Raw genomic sequence first — 16,335 nt, forward strand, 5'->3', positions numbered from 1 at the left:
TTTTTTTCCCCTCTACTAGCGAGGAAGCCCTTCAATTGGATGGGCAGCAGAGTCAGCCCAGGGCTCAGGAGGAACAATGACCAAAGAACAGACTGCAGCTTGTAAATCAAAACCTCCCCAGGGGCTGCTGCTAAAAGGAGATTAGAGAGAATTCCTAGCCAATTGGCATGTGGATTTCCCCCCACCCCCCATTAAAGCCGTTAAATTTCTGGCCTGTCTATCAGCATGGCAGTGTAATCATAATGCATTTATTTGCTCCCTCCTTGGGCAGGCGGGGCAGAAGCATGGGCATGGAGAGCTGTACAGGGCACTGTAATACAGTAGTATGGCAGGACTGATCAGAGCTGCACCCTTCATCATCACACTGATGAGGGGTCACAGAGCCACAGAGAAATGAAAGGGATAAAGCTAAGCATTGTGGTGTGCCTCTATCAGAGTATATGTGCCCCAGCCAAAATGTCACACAGGTTGGCAGGCTCCCTCCACAGACCCACCCTTGCTAACCTCTAGCCAGCTGGTGATGGTGCAGGGAGGGTTGTTTACAGTTTATTAAGATGTTACAGCAGCCTCACATGTGGTATATGGAAGCAGCCACTATTGTGAGGGGCTTGATAGAGAACTGAACTCTGAGCTGACCATGGAGAGCCCTGGCCACAAGCAATTAATTAAAAATTAATTAAAAAAAAATAATAGGTGTGTCATTTTAAACACAGTTGCTGGGGACCAGGAATCGGGAGGGGACAGGGAGGAACCTCTGTGGTCTCTAGAACACGACTTTTAAGTAGTTGTGGTTTGGAGAGTCAGTGAGGCGGCCTCTGAGTCTCATACGGCATGCAAGCACCAGAGTTTTTTATCTTTGGGAGTATCTATGGCTGAAAAAGCCCATACTTTTTTTAAAAGAGTACATTGATTTCTTGCCTGGGCAACATCTGTGAACTTTTTATGAACATCTGCAATGTTCACAGTAAATTGGAAGGAGGCGTGTGTTATTTACCTGTATGTATAAGTCTGTACTGGCAGACCATATATATATTCAAATGGACACAGGACATTTGTCAGTGTTGCAACTGCACTGCCCTGGTTATTTAAACAGTATTGTTGGAAGTGTTTTATATTTGAGGGGAGCTTTATATGAATCTATCAAAAGCAGAAGCCAGAGGTGATGTATATATCTGAAGGACTAGGGTGGGACAGGGCACATATACACCAGGCACAGTTTGAGGGTACGAAGGAATTTCCATTCTGGGGCTCTCTGGCTGACCTAAATTCTATCTGTTCCTTTGAAGAGACATTTTGGAAAGGGGAAAGATTTTAGAGTGACTGAGTATGCTGCAGCAGCAGCTTAAAAAGAGCAAACCATCTAACCCTCCAACAAACAACTTGCTTGTGAAAAAAAAGAACATCTTCCCCCCCCCAATATTTATTTTTTACAATGTTTTTGAGATTAATATTTTTTAAGTCTTGGCAGGTGAGGCCTGGGCCACGTTCAGGTCATCGTGCAGAACAAATACAGAACACCCTAAAGCACCTCACAAACCACAACAGACAAGGTCCTCAGGGTGTATCAGCCCACGAATGAGTGGGCCCAATATTCAGGTACACAGATATTGCTCCTGCCCTGACCCAGAAACCACCTCTCAGAAACTCCACAAAGGGAAAAGGGCTGAATGGAGACATCAGTCCCTCTAAAAATGGACTCAGCACCCTCTTTCGTTGTATTTACCCACCCTCAGCAGGCTGGCTGGGAGCCTTGCAGTTTGCATTTAGAAACCAGTAGCCAGGATCTGCCAACAGAACTTAAAGGTTTGGCAGACACAGAGTTTCAGTTGCAGGACTCCTGGATCACAGCTCTGAGGAACAAAAGTCTAAGTGTATCTCTGAGCATTTCTTCTCTCAGCAGCTTCCTTTCTTGGTTCACTTTCTCTAATGAAAATTTCAGGGTTTCCTCCTACAGGGGAAACCTTTAATTCTTCAGGCCAATGGGGAGGGCTGAGGTCCTAAGATAGCTAAAGCTAGAATAGAAAACATTGCCCCATTCCTATTCCCCCTTTCACCTGCTCCTTCTCATTGCCTCGGTTTCCCAGCTCAACCACCCAGCATTCAAATATACAGCAGCTCCTCCACCCTGTCCTTCTCTTCCACACCAACTGTCCAGCCATATTTGAGAGTGTGGCCTTCATGTCACCAAAGTAACTCCCAGAAGGAACATGACACTGCCAACAAGACCAAGAAATGTTCCAGAAGAGATCCCCAAGGGCTGCCAGACCCTGAGCCACAGGGTTTGGCACTCAGCCCTCAGCATGTGTAGTCTCTGACCCCCAGATCCTTTTGTGTTAGCCTGGGAGCAGGAGAGCGGGTGCTGACAGTTTCTCTCTTGGCTTTGGGCAGGCCAGGGTGCCTTTCAGCTGCACTTGCAGGATTTCACCACCATGTTGGAAAGCTGCTCCACTTTGGGGGTCCTCCCAACATAGTACAAGATAGTGAGTGGCTCCAGGTCCTGGGGGACACAGCAGGGCGAAGCAGATGCCTCAGGGTTCAGCGTGTTGTATAAGCCCAGCACCTGCAGAAACAAGGTAAATACGGTGACAAAATTGGGAATACATTTAAGTTGGGTGAGGACAGGAAGGTACTGCAAAGCCAACAGGTCTCTAGGTGTTTGGACTATGCTCATTAGAGGGTATATCCCTGAGGCAAGTAATACTCCCCTGTCGCCTCCTGATCATGGCCTGCTTCTAAAGGGTCTCACCTGCCCTGGCCTGACTCTGGAGACTAGTAGCCTTGCTCTGTGGCTGATACCTAAGGGCTGAAGGAGTACAAGTAGTTGTCTCCTTTCATCTCTAATTTGGTATGGTGGATAGTGTCACAATTGTTACTTTTAACAAGGCTGGGTGTAAACAGCTTAGGGCCATGTTATTTTGGGTTCCATTAAAGAAACCAGAAGTGCTGCTTATTTCAACCAACAACTCTAGATAGCACTGTATGGATGCCAATCCTCTCAAGTATCCACAATTCTCTCCCAGCTTTGAACTGTCTGATGCTTCCTCCCTTCGCTCCATCCTCCAAGTCATTACACTATAATGCTGGAGCCAGGAGAGTGTCCTGTGGGACCCCACTGGATTCCTCCTCCCAGCTGGCCCCAGCCCACAGATGACTGTACACTTCAGCCATGTAACCGCTACAGAACAGTTGCCATGTTTCTTGCCAGAGGTGGCCGCTTCTCAGCGGTAAGCAACTTCTTGAATGTGGGGCCAAAACATGATCTCACCTGCACTACCGTGGTCTCATTAGTGCTTGTCTGGTATAAATGACAGGATCTGGCACTTTGTCTCTTAACTACTTTACAGTCTTTGGGGATGAGAGGTGCTAAGGAAACATCCTGTTCTATCATCCAGATTCATGTAATCGCAGTTGTTCTGGTAGAACTCTCTGGGATACTGAGCAAAGTACCCCTGGCTGTACCGCAGGGGTATCACGTGCTCTGGGGCCGCTCTACTCAACAGAGACAGCAGGTTAAACAGAGTGGTGAGAAATCTTTTCACCATGTTTTATCTAGGTGGTGCTGGCAAGCTATCAGCAGCTATATTGTTCTAAAGATTTCTGGGATCACTCAGCTGACCTTAACACTTGATTGTTTCCTTTCTTGCTCAAGAAAATAACATTAGGAACCATTCTAAAATCTCCTTTCTCTCGCACTGATTCAGTCCAGTTACCTGCTAGAGAGCTTCTCAGGACAACCAGATGGTAAAGCTACATGCCCATTACCCTTTCAGAGCTGTTTGTTCCCATGCCTTGTCTTGCGCTTAATGCCCAGCATCTGTTCAGTCCTTCATTCCAATAGATTGCCTGTTCCCACTGATAGTAGTCCTTAAGCTTCAGCAAGCCTTGCTGCTATGCAGACTCTGAAGCTGTCAAGTAACTTTTTAAGTGAAATCTGAAGCTAAGTTGCTAGTGAGCTGTTCCATTGTCTGGATTGCTGCCTTTTCTATTCTGTGGACAGAAGCACAGGATTTTCCTCTGGCTTTTCTTGCTTCAGAGATGGACTGCCTGCTCCTTTGTCATCTCCCCTTGGTACTTTCTCCTGTGTCTGTGCTTTTCTGTTGCTTTTTTTTTTCTTCCACTCTAGACAGATGCCAGGCTCAGGTGGTATTCTTCCCAAAGACTGCCTAGTATACTCGTGTTAAACAGAGGTTATGTGTAAATTACCTAAAAACATTTGCTTTCTGCCAGTTTTTACTCAGGAATCTTACTGCCTAGGAGGTTCCTCCCTGCCATAGGTCAGATGGGATTTATACAGTTGGAAAGGATGCCTGTGCAGAAGGGAGAGCTTACTGCATGGCTGTGTTCACTTCTGGACATGGACTTCCCTTTGCTTTTGGGCTACAGCTGCCCCTGTGGTAGCAGAGGGCAGCTGTGTGCCATGGCACAACAGTTTTGCATGACAGCCTGGCACAGAGCACAGAAAAATCCTCTGTCCAGTGCAAACTGCAGGAGAAATTTAGGCAGAAGATAATTACCAGAACTGACGTTTGATGTGAACCATTCAGTTAAAACTCTGGCCATTACAAAATAAGTACCCTAAAACCATCAGTCCTGCTGTTTCACATCTTATCCAAGAGACAGCAGCAGCAGCATCCTCCCCAACATTTGGCTGGAAGCATGGACTCAGTATTGACTCCAAAGGAAGCACATTTTCCCTGCTGAACCATCTGGACTCTTTTCTGTAGTTCACAAATATTGATCTGAACAGCTTTTGCTGGTTTGAAGAGAGTGGATATGATCAGACCTAGGGAGGAAGGGGGAGTCACAGCCACAAGCCCTGACAGGATAATAGGCTGGATGTACCGTGCTGTGAGTGGTGTCTGCGCTGCGGAGGTACGGACAAGGGCCTGAACAAAAGTTAGCAAAGTAGCCCTTAGGCTCGTGGACCCATTTCCAGCCAAGGTCCTGTCGGAAGTCGATGTACAGAGGACGCACGCAGCAGTTCTCCTCCAGGTTCCTGAAACACAGTATTGAAAGTGAATCTAACAAGGGGTCTTATATACAAGTGTGTGATGCAGCTTCCTGAGCAGAAGAACTAGTACCAGCAGTGCCCAGTGGGACGTGGTGTTTGCCTGCACCAAGAGCAGAAGAGTGGCAGAGGCAAGCAGTGACGGGCAGCTCAGCAGCCTGGCACTGCTTGTGCCTGCCAGCAGGCAGCTTGGCCACTGGCCCAGGGAGGCAGCACCCTGCTTGCCCACAGCAGCACCCAGCTGCTCTCCAGTGCTTGGAGCTAGCAGCGGGCTGCTGTGGGTCCCTGCCCATGCTGTGCTCCAGAAAGCCGTTTGCAAGTCTCCCTCTAGCCAGTGGCTCAGCCAGAAGCACACAGTGACTCTGCTGAGCTGGCCAGCATCCCCTTCTTGGACACCAAGGAGCAGCTGGCTGAGCTGTGCTTCTCATTTGGGCCCACAAACCCCCTTGGAGGGCTCTGCCTTTCCTGGTGGCATTGATTCTCACCAGGCTTGCCCACCTCAGGCATGGTACCTGGTCACTCCAGGCAGGATACTCACTTACCGAAAACAGTAGTTGGTGTCCAAGGCCCGTTTCTTTCTCTGGCCTCCCAACGCTGGGCTCTCCAGACGATGTGGAGGTAACATCATCAAGATAAGGTGGGGATTATGCAAGTCTTTCTGCTTCTTCAGGCGCCCCAAGTCCCCACGGCCATAGTCATCCTCACTGTCAATGCCTTCAGAGAAAAACAGGATCCACAAAGAAGCAGTCAGTGTGGAAGTGGAGAATATGCAACAAGACTTTTCAGTTCCTTTAACACTCATGCCTACCCTTGAACCAGGGTGAAAGGGATTCAGGCACCATGTCCACTTACTCTGGGACTTCTTCCCTCACAGGGACCCCTTTACTTCTGGTGAATATGACTGCTGCAGGCCTGAAATAGAGGCTTTACAGGCCACCTGTTTTACCATTTGCAAACTGCTGGTGGGGCCATTAATCCATCCCACTCACTCCTGGCTTCGGTCCCAGGACAGGCAGGAAGATGAATGGTTTAAAGAAGATGTCAGATCATTGGCACTCTGCAGAACAGCCTCAGAAATGGAGCCTGTGGGGGCCAGTGGCTGCAGCCCAGGGCTGCAAGCCAGGAGGTTCCTAGTTCTTAGGCCAGCCAAGCCACTGACTCTCTGGGCCACCTCACACAGGATGCCTGACTTCCTTGTGTTTCAGTCACCCTAATTGGAAAGCAGAGCCTCTGTGGAAACCTGAGAAGGCATCAAGCTGAACTTCCCAAAGAGACATTGAAATACAAAATTATTCCTTTCTTCAGACACTTGTGCAAACCCACCCAGCCTGCACTTCCTTTCTCCCATTTCTAACCTATCTACAAAGTGGATATACCCATATAATCAACATGCAAACCCAGATGTGTATGCTTTAAGACAAATGTTATGCAACATAAAATGCTCAAATATGCAAAGCAAGACCTCGTTTTTTTTCTTTAGATACTCCAGGCTTTCCCTTCCCCAACAGCCTCCCCTAACCCAGCTCTTTATCACCTTTGAACTTGATCTCCAGGACCTCGTGCAGATTCTCCAAGATGTCCCCGTTGGGCTGAAAAGTATGGCAAGGACAGTGTATACTAATTTCCAGGCCGAGGTTGGACTCTGCAAAAGAGGAGATGACTGTGAGAAACAGTCTTCCTCAGCTGGCACAGCTCCTAGCGCGGGGAGTTTCACTGAGGACATGTACTGTGGTAACTCCTAGACTATGGGTGAGTCTCAAAGTTAGAGATGCTATCAGAATTGGGGAGCAGAAGCTGCCGTGGAAAGGAGAATAGGAAGCAGAATATTGCAGCTTCAGTTGTATCAAAGTCCTTGCTCTTGCTAAAGAGAGCTTCCTGGGCAGGTAAGAAGGGTGCTCCTGGCTACGGGTTTTAGGCTATTCAACATCCAAAAGCATTTGTGAGCTTCAGGGAGCTCTACTGAAAAACAGTATTTTGCAGAGCTGGCTTGCAGTGTCTGTATTAAATCAGTTTTGCCATCCTCAGTACCTGTCTACTATCTGGCTTCTGGTTAGTGTCTGAAGGAGAGAGCTGAAAATGAGCAAGTTGGATATAGACAAGTAATTTCACTGGAAGCATTTTTCTCAGCAGCTGCAACCTCCTGTTTTGTTGAACAGCTAGCGGTCTAAGTCACACAGACTTTCCAGAGGCAAGTCTATTTTCATAATAGCTTCCTGGACCAGTCGTGCTGTGTGGGCCTAACTAAAAGAACATAAGACTCTTATGAAAGCTCCTTTTTTATGCTGTGTCATGAATTAAAACATCTGGTTCCCCAGGGCATTGACAAGGTGCCTAGCACCTTTTTCCTAAGCACTGTATACTCTGTGATGTCTTGTCAGCTAGTGTGCCTGCCCAGAGCTCGCACTGCAGTTCCAGCCCTGAACTCCAGCCATCAGGACACAACTTAGATTGCTTGAAAAAGGAGCCTACAAGCTCACAGCTTATCCTTCCAGGGAGCGGCCGCTTGCCAGTACCTGCATTCCAGTTTTCAGTGGCACCTAGCTTCTATCTGTGAGGCCAATCCAGCTGTGAGTCACTGTGCCTATGCTCCAGCTGTGAATGGGGTCAGTGTTCTTGCTGGGAGCTGCCCCATAACTATCTGTTGGGCTGCCCAGTGGTGGCAGAGGTATGTTCTCTGCAGTGCTAAAGCCTCCATCTGTCTAGGTGTGTCAGCCTCTGGTATTTCCTCACCTTTATACCTGCCAAGCTATAAACAGCTAAAGAAACCAGGATCCTTGCTGTTTTTTCCCTACTAGGTTTGCTCTAGTGCACATGGAAATTAAACTAGAGCAATCCTCATTTTCTATGTATTACAGGTTATAGTTTAGACAAGCAGAGGGGACCCCTACTTAGAACCAGAGAACCAAAAGAAGTTCCAGCATCTCTCAGTGAAAACAACTTCCTCCTCCAGAGGATGAATCCTCATTTTGATTCATCCCACAGAGCTACACAGTGGGGACTCCAGGACAGAGCTAGGAATCTAGCAAACGTCACTCACTGAGGTAGCTCCCTGGGGGAAGGCTTGTTCTCAGACTGAAATCAGCTGTCCTCCATGTGAGCCAAGCTCCAGCAAAAAGGGGAGCAGAGAGATACTCCTGTCAACACTGATCCACATTTCTACGGATGCCTTGACACCCAGTCCAGCTAAGACCCCTACCTCTGTGCAGAAGCCACTCACGCACAGTCTCGGTGACATCGAAGGAGAGCCACTCAGGGGAGCCCCGTGTTTGCACATTCCTGCCACTGAGGTAGCGCTGCTTTGCTATGTGCTCATCCGGCTGAAGGATCTGCATCAGAAGGAGTTGGTAGAGAGAATTAGCCAGTGTTGCGCATACGGAAGGGATAGCCTTGGGTCTTTTTTCTTCCACAGCTTGCTAAAAACTAATTCAGAAAGTTGGTCCTGGCAAGTGAGACACCAGGACTACCCTGGCACAGGTGAGGAGGACATGCTTCACAACCAACCTGAACTCCAGAGATCTACACTACACTTATTTCTGCATCCTAAGCAGCCCACTTCTCTCAGTTCTTCCTTGCTTCAGGGTACATATCCAGAGGCAGAAGCAATTGATCTAATGGGTGGTTTTGTTTCTATATACACCTGTGGGGTGTGGGTCTATATTTCGCTGTGGTGTTTTAATGTGTCCTACACTCTTCAACTTCTATCAAAAGACACCAGGGCTGATCAGGTTTGATCAGCCTGCTCTGACATCTCTTCCTGCTTCCAGACAAAGAGCCACAGCCTGTGCAAGGTGTTCCTTCCTGCAGGATCCTAGGTTCACTCCACAGAGCACTGTGTTTATGGAGAAGCTCTGGGATTGCCTCCTGGTCAGTTGTATCACCTGGTGGAGAATTGCTCTGTCCTTTGAAGCTGAATTCCAGGAAGTCCTCAAGAGCTACCAGCCACAGAGCAATTTTAGCTGCACTCTCACTGCAAAGCAGACAGAGACCAGCCTGGGGGAATGTGCCGCCTGGATGCTAAACTGTACCATTAGCTGGGTGGTCCAGCCCAGCCTAAGACCACTTATGCCAGGGGAGTCCATGGGTTCAAACCAAACTCCAGATAAGTACCTGAATTAACACTGAAAGCAAGTATTATTTTTCCAGTAAATCAGTGACAAGACAGAGAGCTCCACCCATTGGATTAGCACCAACTGTACTGTGACAGTCAAAGGAACAAAACTGCCAGCGGTCCCAGGCATGCATACGTGACAGAAGGGTCAGGGGTGCTCCACTGGTGAGGAGCTCCTATTCCAACCCCCTTCTCAGTCCAGCAAATTGCCGCAGTGAGCACCACACCAGGGTACCCAGAGCAGCCAGCCAGTGTGACTGGGGAAAGGACAGCATCACACTGTAAGAGGAGAGAAGCGTGACTGTATCACTGCATATGCTGTAAAAAGCCTGGAGTACCAGCATGGGATTTCTTCTCTCTCTCTTCTGCGGCCCTACACATAATAGTTGAGGCAACCATTAAGGAGCCAAGCTATTCTGAGCTCAGGCACAGGGGAAGGTGAGAAGGACACTCACCTGGAAGAGCTCAATGCGTTGTTCATTGCGTTTGGAGCTCAGGTTGGGCACACGCAGCACCCGAAACTCAGCCCGGAACAAGTTGGTGCTGTTCTTCTCTGCCGAGGACACATTAAAGCGGAACACGTTGGAGGTGACACCTTTTGGACAAATGCCCAACTCATCTAGGAGAAAGAAAGATGGAAAGACTGAGAACCATGGGTCAGAAGGGCAGGATCTCAAATAAATATTTGAGAAAGAGCTTTCCAGCAGAGGCCTGTTATTCAAACATCTTGCCACCTGCGAAGCATGGCTGTCTAGCTAAAGATAACACATGATGAATTCACTCAAATTTGGTCTACATTGAAACATTTTACAAGATCTTCCCACTACTGTCACCATTTTTTCAATGCTACAAGCCAGAGAATCAGTAGAGATCAACCACAGTATTTTTAATATTTTCTCTTCTAACTCTGCTCATCAAGTGTTGCTAATGCTCATGAATCTGCTGCATCCAAAATGACAATCTCAGCTAAGGCAATGGGGCAACCTCATCTGCAGCTAGTGGGGCCCATTCCCAACCCGTGCCCAACAGTAATGATGGTGTGACTGCTCATGCTGGTGACATGAGACCACCTAGAAGGTGATCCCATTGCTGTTGAATCTTAATTTTACAAACCTTGACATTGTCTCCTAGAATGAAAGCCAGCCAAGTGTCCAAAAAGCATGGAAGACTTTTTGGGGCAGTAACTATTCAGTGTGTACTGAAAGAACTGGGTTTTAAGATCAGTTCTCACTCATGATCTGGAGAAGGAATTCATTAATAGTACTAGATATAGAGTTCTTCAAGGGCAGAGTAATAGTGCTGAGAGGCCTGCAGAGATCAGACACATGGGCAGGAAATAACACAGCAATTCTCGGCTTCGATGTGTACCTTCTGAGCAGAAAAATCATTTCGCAGATGCCCCAAAAGACAGCAGGTAAAAGCTATGAGGTCCCAAACAGTGTCCTCAAGAGAAAACAAGCCTCTCTTCCTTGGGACCATTTTGGTTCAATGGAAAAGTCTTTGTCGTCACTGTTGTTCCTCTCCTCTTGACCTCTGTTAGCCTTCAAGGCTTCCTGCAGACAAGACACAGGAGCTCCTGCTCTATGCCCACATGCAGGTTTGCTTGCAGCCCTACAGAGCTTCTCATATGACCTCTGACTGTTGTCCAGTGCAACATGGGGCTCTCCTGAGTGAGACCCAGTGAGTCAGCTGATACTTAAGTTGGCTTTAAACAAAAAAGGAAACGGAAAGAAAAAAACATCACCAGCTCCCAACCACTGTTCCAGCCTGTGACAAACAGGCTAGAAGCCCTAGTTGAAGCAACCTTCGTTAGATTCCTGGAGTTGGCCTCTCTCTTCACAACAGTACTACTGTCTCTCCAGGGAAACAGCTTCTGAAGATGGGCTGAAACAGTGCCTGAGCGCAGAGGTTCGCCTCCCATGCCAAATTCTGCTTTGAGTAACACTGATACGCTTCCAGAGTCACCTCTATGGAGATTAAGGTCTTCCTCTTGTGCTACACCCAGATTCAGCAAGTAGGAGCCTGCCAGTTTATAAGGATGTGTTCCTAGGGTGCTGAAGTTTTACTTAAGCTAATGACTAGATGCTCACATTGGGCTTGAATTGGAGGGGTTTTTTCCTGTCATTTTTACTACTGAATGGAACAGCTTTCCAATACAGGAAAGTCTCTGGCTGCTACTGAAGAGATGGATGTTTGGTAATCCCAGAAGACCAGATCCCACTGCAGCCATGAGCTGGTATGCTCAGCCCCAACAATGCTGCAGTGCAAAGAGTACACCGAGCCACACAAGGATACCCACTGTGGGGACTCCACCGCTGTGACCAGTTCTAGGCTTTATGCCACAGAGAAGCACAGCAGAAAACCCAACCTCTGATCTCATTAAATGCTCAAAGGCATTGTTATGGCCGAACTCTTAACACTGATAACTGTTCTGTGTCCTAGACCTAGGCAGATACTGTGTTTTAACTACCCCTTAAGCTGTTTTCCACTCCTAGCCTTATTAATAGTGCTGTTAACAGCCTGCCCTTCCGTTAAAGACCTGCCTGCCCGTCTGTGAGGAGTGTCCCAGTAATCATCAGAAATGCCTTTCTAGATCAGACCAGTGGTCAGTGTAGCCCAGTACCTCTTTCCATCAGTAGTGCTTTATCTGACAAACGATTTAGAGACTGCAGATCTAGTCCTACAGCATAGTGCAGATGAAAGAAAAAAAATTTATTGTTTGTCATCTCCTTAATATTCTTGGCTAAGTTAGGCAGCCATGGTGGTAGGTTACTGTATCTACTGTATTTTTCCTGCTGTCCTCACATTGCCTTCTACCTACTTCACCAGCAAGGTGCTGGTGTCTTGGGAGATGTTCCTAGTGGAAATAGTAATAGCTATCATCCCTTCCCTAAGGAGAAGGGTCATGTTCCCCTCATGCCCTGGGAACAAACTCTCTGTGATGGGGAGATGGAGCTGCATTCTGTGTTTCACTCTGAACGCTGTGAGATTGGAGCCTGCTTCTCATAGCAGGGTGTCCAGGATAGAGGTCTCACTCCCAGGAAGCTGACTGCTTTAGTGCAAAGTACTTCTTACAAGAGGTGACAGGCAAAAGGAGGTGAGGTGATTTTTCAGGGAAATTGGTCCAGTCCCAGCTCAGGTGTGTTAATCACACTGGAATCCAGTTGCGTCCACCTACCAGCACGGAACCAAGCCTTGAGGCAATATTCCTGCAAGCTTTTCCAGTCCACAGCACTCAGGGACTGTAACCAAGCCTGGAGGCAGGAACTCTGTGACACCCTGTGCACCCATGCCAGTCTACATCTGACACAACAGGATGTACACTCACAACCAGACCCTGCTATTACTGTGGAGCCCAGACAGCCCAAACCATGAGACCAGTAGCCTCCAGTAGTGTCTTAGCATGGACAACGTGATACAGGGAGCAGGTTCTTTGGGGAGCTTCCCTCTTCCTACCACTGGTCTCAGCGAGGTGCAGGTTCTCCACGTGCTGCTGATCCTAAACAGCTGCTGTTTCTGACAAGCCCCAAAAAAGCTGATAACTGTGCAGTTAGAGTTTTGACATCAAGGAAGGGCAGGCTGACTGGTACTTCAAGGTGTTTCACACCAAAACTGCATAACTTTGGAGAAAAAATTGATCCCTCTGGAACTCTGCAGGCAGCAGGTTTGGAGAGAAGAGATGCTTGGCCCCAGCAACCCATGGCTTTGCCTTGTCTCTCAAGCAGGCTTGGAAAATGGCATCTGTTTTTCCTCAGGAAGGTCAGCAAAGCCATTTGCAGGATGGTTGCAGATGCTCTCTGAGCTTGAATCGAACCAAGTCAGTGCTTAAGGGGGTCTGTGCCCCCATGGATTTTAGGAGATCCCTGAAGTGAATGGCTGGTCAAGAGCAAGTTATAAGGGACTTTATTTCAGAGAAGAATTCAGGCAATGTGCCCAAGAGTCACAGCAGAAAGACCATTCCATGAGCCACCAAACAGCTCAGAGTAAGGATGGATAGCCTGGTCCTGAATATCCTTCCTAGAAGGATGGGGCTCTCCCCGCTGCTATTTGTTCCTCAGCTCTCCTCACTTTTGGGCCTTAATTCTTTGAGAAGGATGAGTTCCCTGAGCCAATGACCTGCTTGACTAATAGTCTGGAGCTAGAACAGTTCGTGTGCACGCACACACATTTCAGACTTGTCTGTATCGTCCTTGCAGTTCCCTCAATGGAGCAGTCCTCCCCTTCCCCCCAGAGAAGTCGGGCTTTGGCTCAGAGCGTGCTCTGAGATCACCACCTGGCACAGTGACAGAGTCATGGGAAAGTTGAACATCAGCCACTTCTGAAGACACGGGGCCAAATTCAGCCATGGTGTAAGTGATGAAACTCCCCAGGTTTCAAAAGGAGCGCACCCCTTGACACCATGGCCTGTCTGGAGCTAGTCTCTCCCAGTGTGACCCGGTTCCAAAGTTCCCCTCTTTCTCTGGGTGGTGGCACCTGCACTGCCCACTCCCAGGAATTCAATCTCAACACTACTTGAGTCTTTGAACCCACTGCTCAGTGCCTTGCCCCAGTGTCCTATGGGGACATGGGACAGGTTCATTCATTTCCACAGGAATTTTCTCCAACCCACAGTCCCTCTCCTCACTGCTCCTTGTGCACCACATGGCCTCATTCCTCTTTCCCTTCTATCCAAATCCACTCCTCAGACTTCATTTCCCACTGTTGTGCTTTCCCAGTTTCCTTCCCCAAAACACACCAGTTCACAGTGTAGCAGTACTATTTTGTACAGACACTTGGTCTCCCCATATATTTATAAAATTTCATAAACGACACTTCAGTAGGTCAAAAATGTTGAAATACGGGTAAGCTGCTATACCCTCTGCACTTTCTGTTCCTCGAGTCTTGGTGTCTCCTGAGCTAAGAGCTAATCATATAACCATATGGAGTGCAGTCTGCTAGAGATTAAGTGAAATTTGTTGCATTACCACATTGTAGCTCTTACTCCAGCTCATCATATGTCAAGATTAACATAAACCTGGCAGAGTAACTGCATTCTGAGGCTGCCTGCACCAAGTCACAGCTCCTCCCCAGAAATGCTGGCGTTCAAATCGTGTCCCCAAGACTGCACTCTGGATGGTGGTATGACTGCGTGCCCACCAACATCTTCCAATCCTAAGCACAGGCCAAAAGGATTGTTTGTGCCTACATGTGCTCAGCATCTGCAGTCTGCTTGGGGTTCACGGCTGCTCAGTCTCTGTCTTTGCATCTGCATCTGCTCAGCTTCTGCACCTGAATCTGTTTAGTGTCTGCATCTGGGCCTGCTCATTATCTGCTCCACACCTGCTCAACATCTGTCACGCTTCCTCAATGCCTAAGTTCCCTCGGGGGTCCCCTTTGCATTGCTGCCTTCTTTGCACCTGTGCTCAACATCCCCGTTATCTTCCACTTGCTCTCTGAACCCTCACACTAGCCAAGTAACACCCTCGACAGTGTCCTCCAAGCAAGAGCCTCTTCAGCAAGTGCCCCTCCACCTTCTCGACAGCCGGTGCGGGAGCTGCACAGACCGAACAGGTTGCCTGTGTCTCTGCGGCAGGCGATGGAGCTTCAGCAGGGAGGAGTCCGGCTACCTGCTCGTCACCAAACACGGGACCTGCGCCTTCTCCTACCCAGCGCGCAGCATTCACCCCCAGACCCAAGCTGCCTCCTCACCTCAGGCCTTCCCCCAGATGTCGGGGATCCGGACGCGGGGCTGGCTCGCTGCTCCCGGCTGTGGCCTGGGCCGGTGCTGCTCCCGGACCCCGCGACTCGCCGCCGGCGCCCCTCCACCTGCGGCGGGGCCACTCGCCGCCAAGCCCCGCGCCGTCCTGCCGGCGCTCCGAGCGCCCCCGCCCCGCGGCTCCGCCGGCCCCGGGACAGCGGCGTGCGCCCCCCGCACCCGAGCGCGCAGGCAGGCGGCTGCCCCCTCCCGCCTCCGCCCCGCTGGGAAAGCGGCCCCTCCCGCGGCGGCCCGGCGCCCCTCGGCTCCGGCCCGGCGCCCCCCCTCTGCGCCCCGGGTCCCGGGCAGCCTGCCCCGCGGGCGCGGCCCCCCGGCCGGCACCGGGGGGAGCCCAGCACTTACTGTGCTCGGGGAGGCCCTGGATCATGTCAAATTTGTGGATCTCTTTGGCGTAGTATTCGGACTCGGTGTTGTCCTGAGAGCAGCTCTCCTCCTTCTCCTCCTCCATCTCCTCCAGCAGCTCCCGGGTGCTGTTGTAGAGGGCCAGGATCTGGTAGGGCACATGGGCCGGACCCACGGTCTCCGGGGGGCTAGTGAGCCGCAGCTTGCTCAGGATCTGCCCCCGGATGGCTTCCACCCTCTTCTTCTTGATGTGGTCCAGGTCCAAGGTGGTGCAGGAGGACAGCGAGAGGCTCACGGTGGCGAAGCTCAGCAGGGAGAGCAGCACCAGAGCCCTTTGCACGTACATCTTCATGTGCGAGGGGGCGGCGGCGGGGGCCCCCGGGAGAGACCCCCGGGCGGCGGCGGGGAGAGGGCGCGGGGGACCGGGCGGTGTGCTGGCGGCAGCCTCCCCAGATCCCGCAGGCTGAGGCTTGGCGAGGAGGTGCATGAACTCACTGCGCCGTGCGCGACTCAGGACTTCCAGGAAGAGCTGGCAGCGCTCCGCAAGGAGAAGCGGCAGGCGCCGTGCCTCGCCGCGCCGGGCTCCTTCCCCATGCGCCGCCCCGCGTCCCGCGGAGCCGGGGGCGCCCCGCCGCGCCGCGCCGCCGCACGTGTCAGCGGCCCGCACCGCCCCGCCGCAGCGGGGGGAGCGCCGCGCCCGCCCCTCTCGCTGCACCATTCATGCCCCCGCCGGGCCCCGCGCCCTACATCGCCCGGTGCCCGACCCCCGGGAGCGCGGCACCACGGCGCTCCCCGCCCCGCCCGGCCTGGCCGGGAGCAGCACCGCCGGGCTGCCCCCCCACCCCCGCGCGGGCTCCGCTGGCCGCCGTGCCCCGGCCGCGCACCGCACCGGCGCCGCGCCGCGCCCCGCCGCCCCTCCCGCGCACACTGCCTCCTCCTCGGCCCCGCCGCTGAAATTTTATACCTCCCTCCCATGACGTCCCCGGGACGGGGCTCGGGCGGGGGAGGGAGCTCCAAGCCCGCCCTTCCATCGCAGCACCGCGCTAATGGCTTCAGCAGCCGCGCACCCACTGCCGCCCCCCCCCCCCCCCCGCCGCCGTGCCGCGCCGCGCCCCGCCGCCG

General features: G+C 51.0%; 1 protein-coding gene across 1 annotated transcript; it reads right to left on the minus strand.

Annotated features, from left to right (window-relative positions):
• Positions 1-828: 828 nt before the first annotated feature.
• Positions 829-16,062, minus strand: TGFB3 (transforming growth factor beta 3). Its single transcript, XM_064460419.1, has 7 exons — positions 15,214-16,062; positions 9,572-9,735; positions 8,205-8,334; positions 6,543-6,650; positions 5,551-5,722; positions 4,843-4,996; positions 829-2,560 (listed from the first exon to the last, which is right to left on the minus strand). Exons 1-7 carry the CDS (start codon positions 15,929-15,931, stop codon positions 2,402-2,404), a joined length of 1,605 nt encoding a protein of 534 aa, XP_064316489.1. The 5' UTR covers positions 15,932-16,062; the 3' UTR covers positions 829-2,401.
• Positions 16,063-16,335: the final 273 nt, after the last annotated feature.

The sequence above is a fragment of the Phalacrocorax carbo genome, chromosome 9 (genome assembly GCF_963921805.1).
Source record: "Phalacrocorax carbo chromosome 9, bPhaCar2.1, whole genome shotgun sequence".
Taxonomy (NCBI): domain Eukaryota; kingdom Metazoa; phylum Chordata; class Aves; order Suliformes; family Phalacrocoracidae; genus Phalacrocorax; species Phalacrocorax carbo.

Coding starts and splice junctions, on each gene's coding strand:
- TGFB3 (XM_064460419.1), bottom strand. CDS start 15,931: ATGGTGCAGCGAGAGGGGCGGGCGCGGCGCTCCCCCCGCTGCGGCGGG. Junction 6,651..8,204: donor TGAGTGGCTTCTGCACAGAG/GTAGGGGTCTTA, acceptor CCTCTTTTGCAG/AGTCCAACCTCGGCCTGGAA. Junction 5,723..6,542: donor CCTGGAGATCAAGTTCAAAG/GTGATAAAGAGC, acceptor TTTTCTCTGAAG/GCATTGACAGTGAGGATGAC.